The sequence below is a fragment of the Ambystoma mexicanum genome, chromosome 3p (genome assembly GCF_040938575.1).
Source record: "Ambystoma mexicanum isolate Mex_15411 chromosome 3p, UKY_AmexF1_1, whole genome shotgun sequence".
NCBI classification, from domain to species: domain Eukaryota; kingdom Metazoa; phylum Chordata; class Amphibia; order Caudata; family Ambystomatidae; genus Ambystoma; species Ambystoma mexicanum.
The window spans coordinates 1,159,037,867-1,159,060,910 of NC_090925.1; the positions used below are offsets into that span (position 1 = coordinate 1,159,037,867).

The following is a 23,044-nucleotide window of genomic DNA, read 5'->3' on the forward strand; positions in this document are numbered from 1 at the left end:
TTCAGGCTATCTGCAAAATGGGTAAGTTCTCCCGTGGGACTCCTCTGTACCTCCCCAAGGGGAACATGCACGATTTTTCTGGGGTTCACCGCTATACCCGAGAGTCGCGTAGCGCTCCACCTCCAAAATGTATTGCATGTTTTCCTCTGGGTAGTGCAGGTATAACGGCATATCATCCGCATACAATGATATCCAGTGCGGCCCCCCCCTTAGTGTAAACCCCTATTTCTTCATACTGCTGTCTCAGATAGATCGCTAGTGGTTCTAGTGCAAGGATGTACAGCATCGGGGACCATGGGCAGCCCTGTCTCGTGCCTCTGCTAAATTGCCTTTTATCTGAAATTATCGCTCCCGTTTTGAACCTGGCTGTTGGGGAACTGTACACGATTTTCACCCACTGCAGGTACGCTGGACCCATCCTGTATTCTTTCAAGGCCGCCATCATCCACGCCACCTTACGGAGTCAGAGGCTTTCACCGCATCTAGCGAGACTACAGCTATTTTGCTTGGGTCGCCCTAAGCCTGTTCTATGACATGGTGGAGCCTCCTGTGGTTATTGGATATGCTTCTACCTGGGACACATCCGTTTTGATCGGGGTGTATAAGTTTATTTATTACCCGCTTTAGTCCGTTTGCCAGCACAGCCGTGAGGATTTTACTGTCCTGGATTAGCATGGATGGTGGTCTATTAAGAACCACAGTCTGTGCTTGGCTTATCAGGTTTGAGGAGTGGAATGATTACCGCCTCCCTCAGAGATTCCGGCAGTTTCCCTTTCTCGAAGGCCTCGTTTAGCATTGCCAATAGTGGGGGGAGCACTTCTTGTCTATACGTTTTATAGAATTCGCTAGGGAGCCAGTCTGTCCCAGGGGCTTTGCTTGTGGGTAGATGTAGTACCACTGTCTCTAATTCCTCTATTGTGATTGGGGCGTCTAGGTTCTGTCTCTTCCTCAATCACTTTAGATAACCCTATGTCTTTTAGCGTCTCCTGCTCTGCCGTCTCTCCTGCATCTTCATAGAGGTGTTTGTAGAATCTAAGGAATCTCTTGTTCACAATCTCCTGGGTGTTCATTGGCCCGCTTCTTCCGTTATCTCTATAATTGCTGATCTTGGTGTCTCGTTCTTGTATAGCCATGCGAGCAGCCTCCCCGGTTTGTCTCCCCCTGCGTGTTGTCTTTCAATGTATTTTTTGTAATTCAGGTTGCATAACCTCTCCCAGAGCTCACCACATGTCTGTTGTAATTGGCTCACGTGTTTGGCGTCCTCCTGTGAGGCGCCCCCTCTTTTCATAATTACTTCTAATTTCTTTTCTGTCGCCTGTAACTCTCGCACTATGCCCCCTTGGAGCCCTCTGGATTTGGATATGGCCGCCCCCCTCACTACCACCTTAAAGGCCTCCCATAGGGTACCCTCTGACTCCACACTTCCGGTATTATTTTCGAAGTACCCAATTATCTCCTCCCTTAGGTCCTCTCGGAATGCGGTATCCTTCAATGCCTCGGCTCTAAGCCTCCATGTTGGGATCCTGGCTCTGGGGGGCTTATGTCGCCACACCAGGACCAGAGGGGAATGGTCCGATAGTATTCTTGCCTTATATTCTGAACCTGTCATTACCCCCACAAGTTCCGGAGTGGCTAACATGTATCATTCGGGTGTTGCTGCCTTCACACGTCTTCCAGCCGGGTTTGTAGCGTTTTCGCTGCAGGGGTGGGCTTATCTAGTTTTTTGTCTGATCTATCCATTTTGGGGTTCAGCATGCAATTGAAGTCCCCTCCCCATATAACTGCACCTCCTATGTGGGGACTGATTTTGTTATATAGTGTCTTGAAATAGGCTACTGTATCTTGGTTAGGGGTGTATGTATTTATGATACACAGTTCTGTATTCTCTAGCAGCCCCCGAATCACTACCATCCTCCCGTCCGACTCCACCGTGGCCTGCAGTATCTGGAAGGGCACGTGTGGCGCCACCCAAGTGATCACTCCCCTCGCATATGCCTATGGTGGTCCCTCTCCACTTTTTCTTTACCACCTCTTGTTTCTCTTTAGTGAGGTGGGTTTCCTGTAATAAGGCTATGTCCACTTTTTGCTGTCTCGGGTATATCATTACCTTATTTCTCTTCAGGTAGCTGTTGAGTCCTCTGACATTCCATGTTACTATTCTAAGGTCTCCCATTATCCCGTCTAATTTCACCACAAACCCCCCCAACTAATCATCTTACCCGTCTCCTCCATTTGCCCTCCTCCTCCTGCTTAAAGCTCAGGCACGCATGTGTGTAAGCTCGTTCCCCAACTAAAAACACTGCAAATCTCCCAACTCCCCTCCCTCCATTCGCATCTCCCTCTAAATAAAACTCCCCAGGCCCCAACTCCCACCCCCCCCCCCTTTGACCCAAACTGATGCCCAGTTGCACCCCTGGATCTCAGGCTACCCTGCATCTAGTCCTTTTCATGGCTATTGCAGGTACTCTGGACTCAGCAGAGAGTATCACCCTATGGCCTATCCTAACTACTGTGGGTAGGCTGTGCTCCGCCTGTGTCTTTCTCGATAGAATTTGGTATGCCGCTTATTTCCTATGCCTGACTGGTGTTGCACATCTCTATATTCCAGTCCAAATTAGTCCACATATGGAGTGTGCGCATTCTCTGGTATCTACACCTACTGACGTACCCCATTCAACTCCTCTAGGTACCTTTATTACAGTCGCCTTTGTTCTGAGCAGTCACTGATGCTGCATACGTTCACTTATCCTGTACGCCTCATTCTGGTCCATCCGCATCTTCGGGGCAACCCTGGGCGTTCAACCAGTTTGTGGCCTCTTCTGGCTCCTGGAAGAAATATGCCTTGCCCTTGTGTAGGACCTTTAGCTTCGCCGGGTACAACAGCATATATTTGAAGCCTGCTGCTTTCAATCGTCTCTTCACTGCAACATAGCTAAATCGTTGTCTCTGCACCGGCATAGTGTAATCCGGGTATACGGTAACAGTCGCCGACGCACGGGCTATTGTACCTCCCTTCCGAAAATATTCCAGGATCTTCTCCCTGTCCCTGTAGTTAAGGATCTTTGCAATGATTGCACGGGGGCTGGGGGGGCTCCTGGTTGTGGCTTCCTCGTTGGGGCCCTATGTACCCGTTCTATCGTGAACCCCTGGGAAAGCTTCCCGGCTCCTATTTTCTGGATCAGCATATTTTCCACATATTCCGTGGAGTCAATTCCGTCTTCCCCTTCGGGCAGCCCCACCAGGCGGATGTTGCGTCTTGCTCGCCCTTCTGCCTCCTCTGCTCTATTTTCCTGGTTGCGCACTTGTTGTTTCAAAATGTGGACCTCCTTGGCGTTGGCCGTGCTGACTTCTGTATTTGTTTTCACTGCACTTTCCAATCCGCTTGTACGTTCTACCAGTGCCCTCGCATCCTGTCTCAGGAGGTTGGCATCCACGCCCACCGCATCTATCTTGAACTCCAGGGCCGCTTTCAGTTCGGCTATCGTGGTCCCCCACAAGGATTTCAACTCTGTGATGGCCTCTAGTATTAAGTGGTCATCCCGTGGCTTGGTCGCCGTGTCTTGTGGGCCAGTTTTAGCCTGTGCGATTGTGTTCGGGGATTGCAGTGGTTTGGCAAAAATGTCCATTGTTGGCTGTTTACCTTTACCTTTGCCTCCCCTGAGAGCCATTGCCCCTGTCGTCGCTAGCCAGCTTGTTTGCTGTTCGGGGTTGCGTGCCAATTCTACGTTGAGGTTCTTATGTTTGGTTCCCCTGACAGGGATCTCCAGCAATAGTCCTATATGGTATCCTTCAAGGGTGGAGGAGTCCACTCTGCACAGGAGTCCGCGTGTCTCTTCAGTAGTCTATTGGTGGGGGCCTCCTGTTCTTTGTTGAGCTTGATTGGGCGGGGTGTTCCCGTATCTGCTATGCCACTTCTGGGCTCAGTGCCTGGGCCTCAGCTTAATGTTGTGTCTCAAGGGCTTGGTGGTGTCCTGTTTGTTGCGACAGGCCACGAGCCTGACCTTGGTGGCTCTCGCCTGCGGGCTGCCTTTGACCAATCCCCCTACAGTGCAGTGTCTCTCACTCCCCTGTGGGTGACGATTCATTCCGCATACATTCCCATTCTTGTGCTGTCTTGGCTGGTATGTCAACAACCCGTGGAATGGAGATTCCAAGTGCTTCTGCCCAGTGCTAATGTGCCCCTGCACTGGTAGGCGCTTTCCTGTGTTAGGGTGTTCCTTGCAGCCCGTCCCCAGCGTCCACCGGTACCTTTTTTCCAGTTGTGGATGCAAATAAGCCTGTGTCCTCCGTGCTCCCTGCGTACCATGGCAGGCGTCCTGCAGAACCGCTTTGATTTATAATCTGTGTCTGTCCCTGGTTTCAGGACACTGCACTGTTCAGTCAGGAGCGCTTAAAGCCCGCAACAAAGCCTTCTTCTGTGGGCACAGCGATGTCCCAACTGCCGGCTTATACTCTAGGGTGAGTCGCAGCTTCAGCGGCTATCTCGTCCCGCTTCACCTTGTCCTTTGTTCAGGGGTCCGCCATCTTGTGCTCGTATCACTGGACCTTTCCGCGTTACGGGTCTCTCTATCTCCGGTGAACTCGCTTCTTTTCGAGCCAGCAGGCTCTCACCAGGTGCTCTGCATATTCCGATGCCGGTCAGGCAGAGTTTGGTTTCCAAATGCTATTTTGACGCATTGCGTGCATCAGGGTCTCCTCCGGATCAACGGAGCTCGCTGAAACCACAGCCTACTTCATGGCTGCCAAGCCACGCCCCCTGGTGAAGCATAGGCTTAACAGTGGCAGGCAGTGATGAAACGCCAGGACTTGGGACACCTAGGTAACAGGAGAGAGCCCTATGATTCACAGAGAGGCAGGCAGTTGAGGCACCTAGGCAACGGGAGAAAGGCCTAGGCTCCACAGAGTCGGGCAGTGATTAGAACACCTAGATTTGAGACACCTTGAAAAACTGGAGAAAGCCCTATGTTTCGCAGTTCTATTTTAGGGTGGTAGGGGCTAATGGTCACAGTCCCCTTCAGATGTGACACAAGGCAACATCCACAATTCTGAATGCGAGGCAGGCCAACATTCACATCTCTATCCTAGTGTGGCACCGGATAGTCCTCACAGTTCTATCCTAATCTGGCAGAGGCTTGTGGCGCAGGCTAATATTCATATATTCTATCTCAATGTTGCACAGGTCTACATTCATAGTTCTATTTCATGTGGTACAGGCTAATATTCACAATCTGTATGAATGTGGCACTCTCTAGATGTGATTCAGGCAACATGCTCCATCTCAATGTGGTGCAGGCCAACACTCGGTTCTATCCCAATGTGGCGCAGGCCAACATTCACAGCTCCATCTCAATGTGGCGCAGGCCAACATTCACAGCTCCATCTAAATGTGGCGCAGGCTAATATTCACAGTTGCATTTCAGTTGATTATTTTGATAAGAGTTGATTGCTTCTGTTCAGGCTTGCCACCTCCTGTGGTTGTGTAATGTTGTACTGCTGTGTATTCTGTGAATCCATGATAGACCCCATGCTGGAGAAGGAACAAGTTACTTACCTGTAACTATTGCACTCCAGCATGGGTCTGGCATGGATTCCTATACGAACCCTCCCTCCATCCTCTCTGCAACTCTTTGTGGTCATACTGCCACTTTACATGCTTACCAAATCTGAAGATGGCTGCCAGAGGAGGGGCTTAGGGAGTGGGCTGTCATTGGATGGGGGCAGTATGACCTAGAGGACAGTGATTGAGAGGAGAAACCGTGTTTGTAAGTGAGTGAAACTGTTTTTCTTTTTACTGAGGATTCGCAGTCTGACGACGGGGGAATATTCATGAGCATGTGAATCCATGCCAGACTCACGCTGGAGAACAATAGTTGCAGGTGAGTAACTTGTTCCATCTCTCAAGAGATCTTTGAGCAACTATATTTTGCAATATACTTCATGTCGCAACCTGTTTGTTTTTACTTATAGACTGATTACTAACAGTATTTTGTAAGCATGTAAATATTCTGAAATTGGCCTATTGTCTCTCCCTTGCCATATTCACATTTGGAAAAATTGGTTTATGTAATATTATATAAAAAATGTTTCCTTTTTCCTGCAGGTACATTTAAGTTGGTGATAGAATTTTCTGAGGAGTATCCAAACAAACCTCCAACAGTTAGATTTGTATCAAAAATGTTCCATCCAAATGGTAAGCAATCTAGTTCTTTCATGTGTTGTGCCACTTGTAACACAGTGCAGCCCTGAAATTGTCCTATTCAGAATGCATCACCTTTTGAACACATACTTGAGGATTCCTATGTCCATGCAGTAGCTCTAATTATTAATGAAGGTTAAAACAATAATCCTCAAATATGTTTTAGGGGTCACTCCCAACAATGTCCTTCTCGAGGAAAGGACTCCTGTTCAGCAGTTGCGGCTTGAGGGATCCTGACCACTTATTTGCCCTTATCCTCTGTTGTGGGTTTTAAAGTTGTTGCCAACAATAGCAAAGGGGCTCCAAGAGTATGCAGAGGTGTGGGCCCATTGATGCATTGGTGTTTGTGGATTTTGGGGGCTTTCAGCAGTCTTCTTGCCATAGTTATGTTTTTCAGGGGTGAATGCTTCACATTTTTATTTAAATCTTTTCACTATTGCAATTGTTTGTCGGAGGCTGACTCTTTGGCTTTCAAATACTCTTCTCAAGCAAGTCTAACTAAAGGTAGAGTAATGTCTTTTTCAAGATTCTCCTAAAGTAATGCTTGTAGTAAAGAGTCTAGCGCGCCTCTGGATTTTGTGGCACTACAGAATCTTTAGTAGTTAGTTTGGTGGTGTGACAAATCAACAGTATTTGCACCACCCCCTTTGAGGCTAGGGAGGTGATACCACACTCATACCCTCCCTAGGAGTATGAGCAAGTGGGACCTCCCGTGGAGTGACTTCCCCCTTAAGGGACAAGGACTCCCGTTCCTATGAGGAACTCCCTAGATTGCCCCACTTATCGGTGTATATGCTACTGCCTGCTCAGATGAAGAATGTAACATCTTTATATTTGGCTGCAGGCAATGCTGAATTGAATCTGTTATAGGGAAAGACAGTCTCTTTAAGAAAAGACTTACATTTAACTGAGACAAGTAGAGGGAGGAGGAGGGAGTATGGTAGACCGGGGAAGCCCCCTCACATGATCGCGCCTTGGAGGGGCGGACTATAGCCAAGCCTTGGATCCTGTGACTTTCGAATCGGTGAGGAATGCCACAGTGAGGCGCAGAGGAGCATTGAAAACGGGAAACCTATTCCCAAGAAGAAGTATCCAGAAACTGGTGGTGGTGTGACCACAATCTTCTTTTGGTGGTTGAGACGCCTGATAAACGATGCCAAGACATCACAGCTGGGAGCACGAGAAGCTCCCTGTCGCCCGCGCCCCTAGACCGCTGCAGCCTAAGGGGAAGCAAAGAACGAGAAGCCGACGAAAAGCCAGAATGAGTGAACCGACAACAGTGAAGAATACTGGGCGCATACTGAGCCCTGGAACGTTCCCCCAACGTAGATTAAGGTACCAGGGAGAACTGGAAAAGCGGGAGGCAGCCGGGGAAAGAGTGTGGGAAGAATACAACTCGTTCCAGTCTCAAAGACTAGATCCAAGAACTAAAATTGCCCGATTGCCAATTTGAAAGGCTCATATTAAAGTATCAAATGATCATGGGAGAAGAATAAAGAGGGACTGGAGGCAATAACCATGGGAAGAAGGGAAAAGGTCTTGCGAGAAGACTATCAAGAGAACCAGATGATGGAAGAAAGAGTATAAAAGTAAAAACCCAAGAGTGGGGGAAATCTAAAAGAGGCTCAAGTCCCATGCGCAAAGTAGCCAAAGATACATTCATAGACTGTGAAAGAGCCCTAAGGGAAGAAAAGAGTGCGAGAGACAAACTGTAAGCGGCATAAGCTTAAAGAGAGCACTAAGCCCAAAAGTGTTTTACAACTGCAACAAAAGCTCATGGAGGAGATATCCAGAGCTTAACAAAGAAGATTGTATAAAGAAACTCCAGTATAAGAGAGACATTTCCATACATAGACTATCAGGAATTACGAGAAGTCCAGAGGAAGAATGAACTTCTCTTGGCTGAGTTTAAGTTGGTTAACCTAGTGGTAGGGTCAGGTAGAGTTGGGTCTGGACCAAGGAAATGTTTACTTTGGGACTTGCAGGCGAGGACCCTTAGTCTCTTTAACTAGGCAGGGTGATCCATTTAGCAATAGGGAAAGTTAGGCCTTTTCATATAATTTCATTAAAAATAGTTCATAATGTCCTCGAGTATGACGACTCCTTACGACCCACCACAGTGGACATGGTCATTCAGTGGGTACATATCACTTACCCAGCTGGATTTGGAATATTGTTATATATTGTATAATACACTTCTCTTTTGCAGAACATCTTTTTAGTAACAGTTTTAATAAAAGCTTTATCCACTCATTTCAAAGGAACACCATCCTCATCTGGATTTAACACTATAAAAGGGCTATCGCAGTTCTGCCATATTTTGAAAAAAAAAACCCTTTCATCCCATTCCCCTCACCATCCTGTTGTTCCCCCCCCACCCCCCTATTCTCTCCACCTCCCACCACCAACAGCCACCCCTCTCGGCCCCCCTGTACACCTCTCCTCCGCCATCGTTTGGAAAATCAGTGATGTGCTAGATTTGGTTAATTCAGTAAATTACAAAACTGGTGTATATCCACGTTACAAATGGTTTCTTGCATTCTAACCATTGGCTCCCTCTTGTTCGCTCATAAGTTAAGGAAGTCTGACAATTCTTAATATAGGAAGGCACGTGGCATCCTCATTATGCTTTCTGGTGGTTCGGAAGGAGTCTGATACTTTGAAGACATTCTGTACTGTCTTTGAAAACTAAAAGAATAATGCTTCTCTCCCTATTGCTAAAGGGACTACCCTACCTATCTAAAGGTGCTTCTCAGATGTCTGGACGGAGGACATGTTTTTTTTGACTTCCTAACTATCTGACCGTTCCACTAAATATAACTGAAGTAAATGTGCTAAGAGAATGTCTCTTCTTCCCCTGGTCTTCTCTTCTTCGTGGATAGTTGTTTTATATACAGGTTTCTTTTTGGCTCATATAATTCTTAGCGTAATCTTCCTTGATAGTCTCTTTCTAGGGGATTGGGTCCTCCGACGTATTCCAGATCTATGACAGGTAATGTCCACAGCTGTGCTGCTTCGGAAAATCTTCGGCGTCGATGACGACGATGCGCCGTCCCCGAGGACCTCGTCCGACGTCACCCGATGTGATAAGTAGGACGCACGACACCCATAGCCTCAGTTCCGTTTTTTCTGCGAACGTGTTCGCTTTGTGAATCTCGGTACGCCTCCACTCTTTGGAGTTTGCTGTATTCTTCTCGGTTCGTTGAACCTGTTCGGTTTTTGTGAAGACCTGTTCGTGGCGATGTCTACTTCGTCTTCAACCCCGCGTCTGGGCTTCAAGAAATGAGAGGACTGTGGGTCCAAGATGTCGGTCACGGACTCGCACGACGCCTGCCTCTGGTGCCTCGGGGAGGCCCACGATACAGACGACTGTCGACTACCAGTCGCTCACGGCCAAGGCCTTGCGGGAACGCAAGAAGATGATGTCGGTAGGTCGGGTGTCAAAGCCCCGGAAGTCGAGGTCTACAGGGCTTTCGACGGATGACTCGAGCGGCGACTCTCCGTGTCATTGTCGGAAGTCCAGTGAGTCTCCTTCCAGGAGTCGGTCTCGCCACTCCTCTGCTTCTTCGAGGCATTCCAGGAAGCGCCGGCATCGGTCGCCTTCCCCGTCCTGTTCCGAGGACGCCGCCCGTCGGCGGGTCGCTTATCCCACCATGCAAGCGACACCGGAGGAATGGGCTTCCTTCGGGAAGCAGATGTTGGCGATTCTTGAATCGCAGGGCACCGGTCCATCCGCACCTCTGAGTGGGGTCGGTCGGCACCGGTCGAGACGCCTTCGGGCTCGGGTGGTCGGCAGGGCTCGCTGGAAAGGTCCCGCTCGGACAAGGGTAGCTGTTCTCGCCATGCCCGTTCCAGGTCCCGGTCCTCGACGCGCTAGAGACCGCGTGATCCTGTGCCGTCTTCAAAGAAGACGTCGACGCCTGTTGCGCTGAGGTCGTCCACGATTTCTCTTGAGGCTCCGCCTCCGAGGGGGTCGTCGACGCTGTCGGCGCCGCGGTCGTCGAGAGACATGCTCAGAGCTCTGGCTTCGAGGCCTGTGTCGACGCCGTCGATGCTGGTGGCGCTGCAGCTGACTTTGACGCCTTTCGAGGTGGTGGTGTGCGAGGGGCCCCGTGGCACGGGGTTAGCCCCTAGAAAGGCTCTGGCTAAGGTCAGGCATAGCTTTGGTCCCCAGGTGTCTTACTTTCACCGCCTGGAGTACATTTCAGAGGGTGATGACGGCTCTGATGAAGGCTTGGTTCCGGTACCAGATGAGCTTCTCTCGGGCCATAGCCAGTTTGATGACCTGAGGCAGTCACTGCATGATGCCAGTGGACTGGACACCTCTCTGGAGGTCGAGTTTTTTAGGCCGAAGCCTGGCACTAATGCCGATTCTTCATACCGGTGCCTTATGTCTCGTGTCACTGAGTACTTGGGATGGTCGGCTCGCCCAGGGGAGTTCGTTCACGATGATCTCGCAGACATCCTTGATCTTGGTCCCCCCACTGACCCGGTACTGCGGTTTCATATGGCTCTGCAGAGAAGGGTGGCAGCGGCTTGGACTGCTCCGGAGAGTCTCCCGGCAGTGGGCAAGTCTTTGTCGCGAAAATACCGTCCAGCCAGTAGCGACCCCTGCTACTTGTCCAGGCACCCCACTCCGGAGAGTTTGGTGGTGCAGGCGGCTACGGCCCCGGCAAAGCAGGCGTCATATCCTACCATCCCTCCAGATAGGGACGACAAACGTTTTGACGGCTGGGCGAAGAAAGTGTTTTCTTCAGGGGGGTATGGTGCTTCAAGCGGCCAACTCCATATGTGCCTTGTCTCGTTTCACACACACTCTGTGGAACTGTGTTGCATTAGCGGCTGAACATATTCCCGAAGGGGACGAACGGGATGGTTTCCTTGCTATGGTTCAGGATGGCAAGGATGTTCAGTCGGGTTTGGACATGGCAGATTGTGTCAGCCGGTCCATGGCGGCGAGCACCGTAATACGCAGGTGTGCGTGGTTGTGGAAGTCTGGGTTCGCTCCTGATGTGCAGTCCTGGCTCCTCAACATGCCCTTTGATGGTGAACATCTTTTTGGCAGCAAGGCTGATGAGAGCCTTGAGAGGTTGCAGACCTCCAAAGCTGCAGCGAAGTCGGTGGGCGCTGCAGTTCGACAACCTCTGCCTTTTCGTCTTAGGGGACAACAATGGGGAAGTTCCTTTCGCTATTATTCATCCTTCAGTAAAGCGAGAGGAGTTAGCAGTCAAAGAATCCACCGTAAGAGTGCCAGAGGTGGAAAACAGGGTACGCTAGGTGCCAAGGCCGCTCGGGCAGTTGCCCCTTTGCCCTCCGGCAACGCCGCAGACGCTACCACTCAGTCATGAGGCCAGGTCCCATGGTTCGCCGGTTGGGGGAAGGCTGGCCAGCATCTTGTAGAGTGGCGTGCCATTACTTCAGATGTGTGGGTTCTGGAGATCATAACCCACGGCTACTGTCTTCCCTTTCGGCAGGGGCCTCACGACAATCCACCTGGGAACCTCTCTTTGAAGAATCCGTATCCGCTCCTTGAGCAGGAAATTCAAGCCCTGCTGGAGAAAGGCGCCATAGAACTGGTGCCTGTAGCGGAGAGGAACAAGGGATGGTATTGCCCTTATTTTTTGATTTCGAAGAAAGACTGGGGATTGAGACCCATCATGGACTTGCGCGGTTTGAACAAACTCCTCAGGAAGGACAAGTTCAAGATGGTTACTCTGTGTCAAGTCCTCCAGGCCCTTCAACTTCAGGATTGGTTGGTGTCTCTCGACCTCAAGGATGCTTACTTCCATGTGCCGATCCATCCCAAGCACACAGTAGTACCTGAGGTTCGTGGTTGGCGACTCTCACTTTGTTTCGGGTCCTGCCGTTCGGATTGACCTCTGCCCCGAAGGTTTTCACCAAGCTCATGTTGGTGGTGGCAGCGCATCTCAGGAAAGGGGGGATTCACGTCTACCCCTACCTGGATGATTGGTTGATCAGGGGAAGCTCTCCCGAGCAAGTCCTGGATCATCTGTCCGTCACCTGCCACTCCCTTCACAAGCTGGGCTTCTCCCTCAATTTAAAGAAGTCCCATTTGACACCAACACAGCGGCTCTAGTACATCGGAGCAGTCCTCGACACATCCCTGGGGCAGTGTTTTCCTCCCCAGGTGAGGGCTCTTCACATTCAGCAGATGGTGCACACGTTTCAACTTGCCCAGAATCTCCCAGCGTCCGAGTTCTTGAGACTGCTCGGCCTCATGGCATCCTGCATTCTTCTGGTGCCAGAGGCTCGTCTGCGGAGGAGATCTTTGCAGTGGACGCTCAAGCTCCAGTGGTCTCAGTCCTCCGGCAGGATGTCGGACCCTGTTCAGGTGCCGCCCTCGGTCGCCCAGGACCTTCTGTGGTGGGCCGTCGAAGGCAATCTGCTGAAGGGGGGGGCTATTTTGGCTGCCCTGGCCGGAGGTTACGATCATGATGGACGCATCCCTCACGGGGTTGGGGAGCTCATGCCAACGAGCTGACAGTCAGCGGTCGTTGGTCTCCGTCGGAGCCGACTGTGCGAGGAAAGAGTGTCCTGATTCTAACGGACAACACGGTGGCCATGCACTACCTCAACAAAAAGGGGGGGGGGGCAGGGGTCACTTCCTCTGTGCAAGGAGGCGATGCAGCTCTAGTTCTGGGCCATCCAGCAGGAAGTTTCGATCTCGGCTGTTCATCTGGCCGGAGATGACAACGAGACGGCGGACGCTCTGAGCAGGCAGAGCACGATCACTCAGGAGTGGGAGCTGGCTCAGGAGATTCTCCTGGAGATCTTCGCCCTTTGGGGGACCCCTCAAGTGGATCTCTTTGCCTTCAGTGTCAACCGGAAGTGCGAAAGGTTCTGCTCGCGGGAATTTCCTCCAAAAGGAGCCTTAGGAGACGCGTGCGTGGTGGAGTGGTTTTTTTCCCACTGCTGTATGCGTTTCCTCCAGTCCCCGTCATCCCGCAAGTACTGCGGAGGTTACGGAGGTTCGGTTCCCGGATGATCCTCATTGCTCCGGCGTGGGCCCGGAGGACGTGGTACCCGGACCTTCTCGACTTGTCCATCTGCCCTCCACGTCGTCTTCACTGCCAAGACAATCTGCTCTCACGGGAGGGGGTTCAGGTTCTCCATCCAGAGGTCAGATCCCTCAACCTTCACGCTTGGCTTCTGAAAGGTTGAGGTATAAGGATTGGGACCTCCCTGAAGACGTAATGGAGGTGTTGCTCTCGGCCATGCGGCCGGCAACAAAGTCTCTGTACTGTAGCCGTTGGAGAAAGTTCTGCGACTGGTGCAGAGTTAAGAATGTGGATCCTTTTTGAATGTGACATTGACATGGTTCTGTCTTTTTCTGCTTTCCTTGGCCCACATGGGCTTGCAAGTGGGGACCATTAGAGGTTACCTGGCGGCGCTGTCCATCTTTAAGTGCTCGTCCGAAGAATGTTCCTATTTTAGGATTCCTTTAATTTCTCAGTTTTTGAAAGGGCTCACTAATGTGTTTCCTCCTTCACGTTTTCTGGTGCCCGGTTGGGATTTGAACCTTGTTCTAAGTTTCTTATGGGTGCTCCGTTTGAGCCTTTGCATTCTTGCCCTTTGAGACTGTTAACTCTGAAAACTGTGTTGTTGGTTGCGGTGACTTACGCTCGCAGAGTGAGTGAGTTACAGGTACTTTCAGTTAAGCCACCCTTCACTGTGTTTCGTAAGGACAGGGTTGTCCTTAGAGTTCGTCCTTCCTTTCTTCCGAAGGTGGTTTCGGAATTTCATTTGAGCCAGAAGGTTGTTCTTCCGGCGTTCTATCCTCCTCCACATCCTGGTAAAGAAGAGGAGAGGCTCCATAGGCTTGATCCTAGGAGAGCGTTGAGCTTTTATATTTCGCGTATGTCCCGGGTCAGAGTGGACGATCAACTTTTCATTGGTTACGCTGGAAAGCGTTTGGGACAAGCTGTGACGAAACAGACTTTGTCTTGTTCCATTATTTTAGCTATCTCCGAGTGTTGCCGCTTGGCGGGTAAGGACCCTCCGGCTGGCTTGCGGGCCCATTCTACCAGGGGAGTGGCTGCGTCTACTGCCCTGCAGAGGAGTGTTCCTATTCGTCACATCTGTGATGCAGCCACCTGGGCTTCAGTATATACTTTTGTACGTCACTATTCCCTCAATTCCATCAGAGGGCAGGATCTGGCCTTTGGCAAGGCAGCCCTTTATCCCGCAATTTGATTGGGCATGCTAAATTTGTGTTCTAAATTCTTTTCCCACCTCCTTGCTTGGTACTGCTTTGGGAGTCTGTCATGGATATGGAATACGTCAGAGGGCCCAATCCCCTCGAAGAACAAGTTACTTTCTTACCTGGTAACGTTCTTTCGATGGGATGGTCGTATGACGTATTCCATATCGCTCCCTCCCTCCCTACCTTCCCCGCTGCAGAATTTCTTTTACGATTGCAGCTTGCGTTCCGCAAGGCCTTGTGTGTCTGACTGGCAGAAAACTGGTGGCACACGTTCTGGGGGGAAAAAACTACAACTGAGGCTACGGGCGTCGTGCGTCCTACTTATCACATCGGGTGACGTCGGCCGTCGGAGGAGGTCCTCAGGGACGGCGCATCGACGTCATCGACGCAGGACGCAGATGCCGAAGATTTTCCAAAGCAGCACAGCTGTGGACATTAACTGTCATAGATATGGAATACGTCGTCGGACCATCCCATCGAAAGAACGTTACCAGGTAAGAAAGTAACTTGTTCTTTCAACTCTTGTAGTTCTTCAATATGACTCTTGGGAGCTTTCTGTGGCCCTATCTTCGGAGTACTTTTCCTTACAGTAGTTCCTCACACAATTGTCATCATTCTATTGAAAACCAGCCCTTTTTTCTCAGTCATCTCCTTTATTTATTTTTTTACTTTAGTTTTTATTGGCATTTTCGGAAGTTGATACATACAAACAAGATTTGGCAATAACTATCACCCCCCACCTCCCTCTCCCCACAATTCCCTTGAACCCATTCCTTCTTAGGTTGCTCAATCGTAAACATTCCAGTTGACAGGACGTTGGGTTCACTACATAAGGCCGGTATGAGAAAATATTTAGTGGCAAGGGTTCTTCTTGAAGTTCTTTGGGGTCACTTACACTCATGTTTCACAAGGGGACTCGGGACTCACTTCTAAACAGGAGACAAGTCGTACATCGGTCAAAGATTAAAATTTCCATTTCTCCATTTCAACATGTAGGCTCCCCAATCAAGATAGCACGTTTCCCTTTGGTCGTTACCCACTGCTGACAGTTTCTCATACGTGTATGTCATAAAGCTTGCACATTCACTCTTTCCTTGATCGGGGCGGGGGGAGGGGCCTGTCCCTCCATTTCTGAGCCAGGGCTACCCTTCCTGCTCTAAGCATAGTTTCAATAAGATTCGTGAATATGGGTTCTTCCTTGACAGCACAAGACGCACAGTAGCATTTGAATGGGATCTAAGTTTTGGGCTGTTCCAGTCATATGTCTGATCCAGCTAAGGACTTCGGACTAATATATCTGTGCTTGTGGGCACTCTCACCACATATGTTACCGTGGCCCCGTTTGACCACATTGCCTGGGGCAGAGGGGGGATGTTCCCACAAACCTTTCTAAGTTTCAAGAGGTGCAAGTGCCAGCAGTGTAGCATTTTGAAGTTATGCTCCATTGCGGACGTATACATATTACCAGAGAACCAAAATGTATATATCTTACTCCAAGTGCTATCTGGAATTTCCTCCCTTCTATGCGCCTCCTACGCTTGTTTAAACTTCTGCCTAACCGTCAGGTCTGCCGTGACAAGCATGTTGTTTATTCTAGAGAGAATATCTTCTTGAATGGTGAGGGGTCAAGATACCTTGGAGCACCATCTTGGTTCGGACAGAATTTCTTTCTGGCAAAGGTATTCAAAGACACAAGTATTCAAAGACACTCAAGGCGTTTGCTCCAAAGATCTCGGCTAGGGGCTTGTAATCGATAGTGGCCTTCCGGGAACAGTTGGCCGGCTTGCTCTGGCCCTTATCTGACCAAATTTGTGTGCGACGGAGGCTCCTTCTCCCCATGGCAAGTGGGCAGCCCCATATCGAGCTCAGTGGTGATGGCCAGGAGTAGAGGGCAGTGTTTGCTTTGTTCTCTTTCCATAGACTCCAGAGTACCACCAGGGTTGGGTGAGTCTTGATGGGGCCAGGGATCGCATTGCTCGGGGACCACAATAGGTCTCTGACTTTTTTAGGGTGGGTCAGCAGGTCTTCGATATAGGTCCAATAAGTGCCCAGATCGTCTCTGAGATGCTCCAACATGACTTGCAATTGTGGTGCTTTATTGTATTGCTCAAAGTCCAGGAGGCCGAAGCCTCTGGGGAGAGTTAGGGTGTCGAATTAAATTCTGGGCTTCTTCCCTGTCCATATAAATTTAGATACCATACATTTTTGTTTAGCAAAAAAGGATTCCGGGAGGGGTGTGGGAAGTGCTGAGAACCGATATAGGAGGCGGGGGAAGAGTATTCATTTTTACAGACACCATACGCCCAAACCAAGACCACGTAAGGGGCGCCCACCGGGAGAGGTCCGCATTAATTCTTTCAAGTAGCGGGAGGAAGTTAAGCTCTACCAACCTCGAGAGGTCACTGGGTAGATTAACGCCCAGGTATGGCGGTGGCTGAGATCACGATTCTCATCCCACATAAGGAGTTTCTGCCTCCAGTCGCGGGGGCAGTGACTCCGATGAGCATCACATTTGATTGGTGATGTTTAATTTCAGGCCTTCGAATTTACCAAATCGCTCTCTTTGGCCAAGGAGGTTCTGAAGGGACTTTTCAACCTTCGTCATGTAACATAAGATCTCATTGGCAAATAGGGAGCGTTTAAAGTCGATTTCACCACATTGGATTCCTGTGATCTCAGGGTTTTCCCATAGTGAGGGCGTACAACAGGGGGGAGATGGGGCAGCCCTGTCTCGTGCCTCTGTTCAAATGGAGTGTCAATGAGGTGATGGCGTTCACCGCCACGTTTACAGAGGGGTTGTTGTATAGGGCTGAAATCCAGCACCTTAAGTTACTACCAAGGCCCATTTTCTGTAAAACCTTTCCCGTGTAGCAAGGCTTTTCTGAGTCTATGGAGATCCAGTATGCATTAGTTCCCAGGTGTTTCATGCATTAAGTCTAGTTTTCCTCACGTTGTCCGAGCCCTGGCGGCCCGGGATGATCCCTACCTGGTCCCCGTGCACCAATGTGGTCACAAGGTGGTGGAGTCTATTCAACATGATTTTGGCATCCGTGCTTAGTAAGGAGATTGCGCAATCGGATTGGCAATGGGATAGGTCTTTCCTGTCTTTCAGGATGACTATTATCAACACAGAAAGCATGAAACTTTGGAGAGTACCTGTTGCCATTGCGTTGTTAAAAAGTTTGGTCAGGAATGGGGCTCAGGTGGAGTAGAACATATTAAAAAAGCAGACCGGGAAACCATCCTCCCCTAAGGTAGTGCCCCCCCTTCAATCCACTGATCATATCTACAACTTCCGGCTCGGTGATGGGAGCTTCCAGGTTAGCTGCCTTATCCGGGGGGAGACTCTGGATCAGAAGGGAGTTCAAGAAGTGGTCCACATCGGCACCGTCGCCTGTGTACTCTGCTCTGTAGAGAGTTTTGTAAAAAACTTGAACTCCTCGGTTATCTGGGTGTCTTTGAGAAGCTTGTCTCTTAGATGTCTGTATGGCTGCCACTCTTCTGGCGTTCCTCTGTTCCTTCAATCTCCAGGCCAGAATTGTATCGGCTCGCTCCCCCTTTTTCCATGTATTTCTTTTTTAGGAACACTAGTTTGCGCTCGGTTTGGCCGATCAAAAGGGCTTTCAACTTCGCTTCATGTTCCTGGAGTTTGCTCCAGCCCCCTAGGAACACCTGGGTATTCAGTTTCCATCCTGGCTGAAGAGCTGCAATTTTCCACCTAAGCACCCCCTCCTCCGCTGCTCTTTCTCTTGGCTCCCATCTATATCAGGACTCCTTGAATTGTGGCCTTGAAGGCCTCCCACACTACCGAGATTGCTACTTTGCCATTATCATTCAGTTCACAAAGAGAGTCGTCACCTGTGGATGATCAGATGATGTTCAATTCCATTTTAAAGAGCAGCTGACCATTTTAAAATTGCGACACACATAAAGCTGCTCCAGACTCAGGCTTTGTAGAGGATATCCTCAAGGTGAAAACTCTAGCCAAGCTATCCCTCAACTGAATTCTATAAAGAAGCGCTTGGCCCCTTCTTTGCTGTCCCCGTCTCTCACTCGGGCAGTTAACCCCCGAGTGGAGAAATTATTCCGGCCATCACCCTCGGACCCCCTCTACATTAGTGGTGACTCCTTAGTCGTTACGACCACTCGGAAGAGGGCGGGGGGGGGGTACCTCTGTCCTCAGCAAAATCTCCTCCGGACAAAGATTGCAAGAAGCTGTACGCCCTGGGCAAGCCGGTATCCGGCTCTGCGTCCTACTCAACAAGGATTACAAATAACACCTCGCTACTAGCAGGTTACAGTGATGTCTAGTGGGGCCTAGTGCAGGATGGTCTTCTGGACGTTCCAGAGCCCACCTGATCACGCCTGCTGGCGGTCGTGGCTGAAGGCAGACCAGTAACCCAAAACATACCGAAGAACACTCTGGACTCGGCTGAGACCACGGGGCGCACCCTCTCGCAGGGTACCCTGCTTAAAACACACCTGGTTAAAAAACTCTGGGTTTAAACCTGAAACTTGGGCCTCTCTAATTACGAAGTCAGTGGAGGATTCAACACTTTCCGGCAAAGCGGTTGACGACACCCTACAGATGGCAAAGAAAGAACATGAGACCCTGAAATCACTTAGCCAGATCACGGCTAATCCCTTTCACCAGCGTGGAGGCTCCAACTCACGCCGGTCCTTTCTTGGCCAAACCTTCTCCCGCTCGCCCCAGGGGCACTACAGCTCAGGGAATTATTCCTGGTCCTCCGGACAAGCATCCTATGGTAACTTTCAATACCAACAAAGAGGCAATTGTAGAGGCAAGGGTAGAGGCAGAAATTCTACTCATAGAAGCTCCCCAGCCTCTACCTCAAAGTGACTCGCCGGTTCAGGTCCCCTCCCATGCTTCCCTGGTCGGGGGTTGTCCATCTTCATTCATTCCAACCTGGGAGGGGATCACTTCAGATCAGTGGGTGCTAAAGACCGTTGCCCATGGGTATTATATCGAGCTTCTCAGACCACCTCGCTACTACCCACCGTTAAGCAGACGCATGTCGTCAGAACACCTGCGCATCCTGCTGGAAGAAGTTTAGGTCATGCTGGAAAAGGACACCATCTAAGTCGACCCCTCCTCCTCTCCCCCTCCTCTGCAGGTAAGCAAGGGTATGTATTCAGTCTACTTACTTGTACCCAAAAAGGATCTCCTCGTGCACTCGGTTTTAGACCTGCGCCCTGCGAAAAAGTATTTCAAACCTCAAGTTCAGGATGAAAAGTTCAGCGCACAGAAAATACCTCCGATTCATGATAGGACACCCACTATCAGTTCAAGGTTCTCCCCTTCGGCATTGCTTCAGCCCCAAGGGTGTTCATCACGAAGGTGCTGGTGGTAGTAGCGGCTCACCTGCGCAGGCAGTCCATCCCGTTCTAGCCTTTCCTCGACGACTGCCTCATAACAGGGGATTCGTACAGAACATGCCAGACAAATACCCAGAGGACAGTAGATCTCCTCTTCAACCTACGATTCTCTATCAACGAGAGAGAAAAAATCCAGTCTCGCCCCCAGCCAAGTCAAACCGTTTCTGGGGACTTTAATTCAGACAGAAGACTGGCTCGTCTTCCCCTCCGAGAGGGTCCAAAACATGCTGTTCCAGATCCCTCACTATGTAGCCAGTCACCAAGTGACCGTACGCAAATCCATGCGACTGATGGGGATGATGTCTTCCTGCATCTACATGGTTCCTCACGCTCACCTGCGCATGCGCTCAATGCAAGAGTGGCTCTTGAGCCAATGGTGTCAGGCCAGCGGGACGATCTAGTGGACCTCGGCAGCCCCTGGTCCTTCTCTGCAGTGGTGGTCAAGGGAATAACCTTCTAAAGGGGAAAACCTTCACCACCCCCGCAGTAGAAGCCACTCTCACCACGGATGCATCTGACTGGGTGGGGAGTTCACCTCCTTCAACAGACGGCGCACAGCGTATGTCCTCCAGCAGTAGCATCCAATCACATCAACCTGTTGGAACTACTAGCAGTGTTCAAGGCCCTAAAGGCCTTCCAAACACACCTCCCGGGGAAACAGTTTGGATCCTCACTGACAGTACTACAGCTATGTACTATTTAAACAAACAGGGGGGCGGAACATATGGAAAGTGGCATTCAACCAGAACATGTTCCTTCTTTCACGACATGTTCCAGGGGAACTCCATCATCTGGCAGATTTACTCAGCAGGGGCTTCCCTCTACTCGTAAGAGCATGAGTGGCGGCTACAGGAGGACATTTTACTCTGTCTTCACAGAATGGGCCTTGCCAGAGATAGACTTAGTTACCACTCTGGAGAACGCCCAATGCCCAGATTATGCCTCCAGGTACCCACAGAACCGCTCCAAGGGGAACGCTCTTTGGATAACATGGTCCGGGAGATTTGTCTATGCCAAACCCCTCCCACCCCCCGATTCCCCTGTTCAACAGAATAGTGCACAAGGTGCACCAGGAACCAGTCACGAGAATCCTGGTGGCCCCTGTGTGGGCCTGCCAACCTTGGTTCTCCCATCTCATGGCAATGTCAGTCTGCCCTCCCAGGAAGCTGCCGTGCCCGGTCAACATTCTGTCTCAGCATCAGGGAGAGACACTACACCCAGGCCCTCAAACTTTCAATTTAGCAGCCTGTCTCCTGAAGTCATAGAGTTCGGGCACCTTCAGCTCCCTTTGAGATGCATGGACATACTCAAGAAAGACACGGAAGCCTACCACCAGACATTGCTACTCCAGCAAGTGGAAGCACTTTATCTAGTGTAATGTCAAGGGCATCAATCCTGTTGATTGCTCCCCTAAAGATACTGTCCTTTAGCTAACCCACCTTTTAGATTCAGGACTGGTTTTCAATTCTTTTAAAGTCCACTTGGCCATGCTTTCGGCGTTCACCACTTCCAAGTGGAAGGAATCATGGTGGAAAATTCCTGTACTTAAAGCCTTTATGGGTGGTACTTGAATGTTGTTCTTACCAGACTAATGGGACCTCCCTTTGAACCCATGCACAAGGCTAGCCTTAAAGCACTCCCCTACAAGACCGCCTTCCTGGTGGTGATCACTTCTATAAGGAGATTACAGACAAGGTGGTTCTGCGCACACACCCTCGCTTTGCGCCAACATTTATCTCAAAGTTCCATGTAAACCAGTAGATAGAACTACCCACCTTTTTCCAGAACCCTACTAACGTGGCGTAAAGAAGCCTCCACACACTGGATGTAAGGGGAGCGGTTATGTACGATCTGGAAAAAACAAAGCCACTAACAAAGACAAACCAATTCTTCCTTTCAGTGGCAGCTGGTAGAGAAGGGGACCCTGTCTCTAAAGCAGCTATTTCCAAGTGGATCGTAAACTGCATGACACTGTTACACACTTGCCAGCAGAGATCTACCATTCACGCCTAGAGCACACTCTACTTGGGGCAGAGGGACTATCATAGCATTCATGGCAAATGTTCCTCTAGATTCCATTTGCAAAGCAACATCCTGGAATTCTGTACACGCCTTCACACAACACTACTGCCTGGATACACACTCTAGGTCTGATTCTCAGGTGGGACAAGCAGTGCTAAAACATCTTTGCTACTATTCTTTCACACATCCCACCACCATCTCTGGGTACTGCTCGCTAGTCTATGCACAGCATGTAATTCTAAGGAGATTCGCAAGCATCAGAAGACTTGCATTACTCACCGTAATAGCTTTTCTGATGATTGTATCTGCTTAGATTTACATGTGCCCACCCTTCCTACCCTCGTGCAGTATAAGGAACATAGGTTCCTGATGCTTGTTAATCTGCTTAGATTCACATGCTGTGCATATGGTCCAACATCCAGTGGTAACCGCGGAGTATTGCATCTTGTCTTTCGGGGACCTTAAGGGGACGTCGGCATAGGCGTGTCTGAAACACTATCCCTATCGTGACGTGTGTAGTACCCAAAATCCCTCACGCGCTGAGGTCCCTCCGATTTGTATTATTTCTGCCATGAGGGAGCCCAAGCCTATAGTGAGTGAGTACATGAAGAGAGAAAGTAGTAAGAGGTCTATGTTCCTTCCACCCCGAGCGGGGAGGCAGGGAGGGCGCATGTGAATCTAAGCAGATACAGTCATCAGAAATGCTTTTACAGTAAGTAATGCATGTCTTCTGATGCTTGTTAATCTGCTTAGAATCACATGCTGTGCATAGACTAGCGAGCAGTACCCGGAGTTGGAGGTGGGTTGTGAGAAGGAACAGTAGAAAAAAGATGTCTTAGTACTGCTTGTTCCACCTGAGAATCAGACCTATAATGAGTGTCTAGGCAATAGTGTTTTGTAAAGGTGTGTACGGAACTCCAGGTTGCCGCTTTGCAAATGGACTCTAGGGGAACATTTGCAATGAATGTTATGGATGCCCCAGTGCCTCGAGTAGAATGTGCTCTAGGCTTGAAGGGCAGTTCTCTCTTTGCAAGAGTGTAACATAGTGTGATGCATTTGACAATCCACCTTAATATTGCTGATTTAGAGACAGGGTCCCCTTCTCTACCAGCTGCCACTGAAACAAAGAATTGTTTAGTTTTCCTCAGTGGTTTAGTTCTATCCATGTAGAACATGACTGCCCTGCGCACGTCTAGTGTGTGAAG

At 50.0% G+C, this 23,044-nt stretch overlaps 1 protein-coding gene across 1 annotated transcript in view; it reads left to right on the forward strand.

The window, feature by feature from the left end:
• Positions 1–23,044, forward strand: part of UBE2B (ubiquitin conjugating enzyme E2 B) — a 350,201-nt gene that overhangs the window by 263,896 nt on the left and 63,261 nt on the right. The window contains exon 4 of the mRNA XM_069652555.1: positions 6,101–6,190. Coding sequence (XP_069508656.1) covers positions 6,101–6,190 — 90 coding nt within the window. The remainder of the gene's footprint in view (positions 1–6,100; positions 6,191–23,044) is intronic.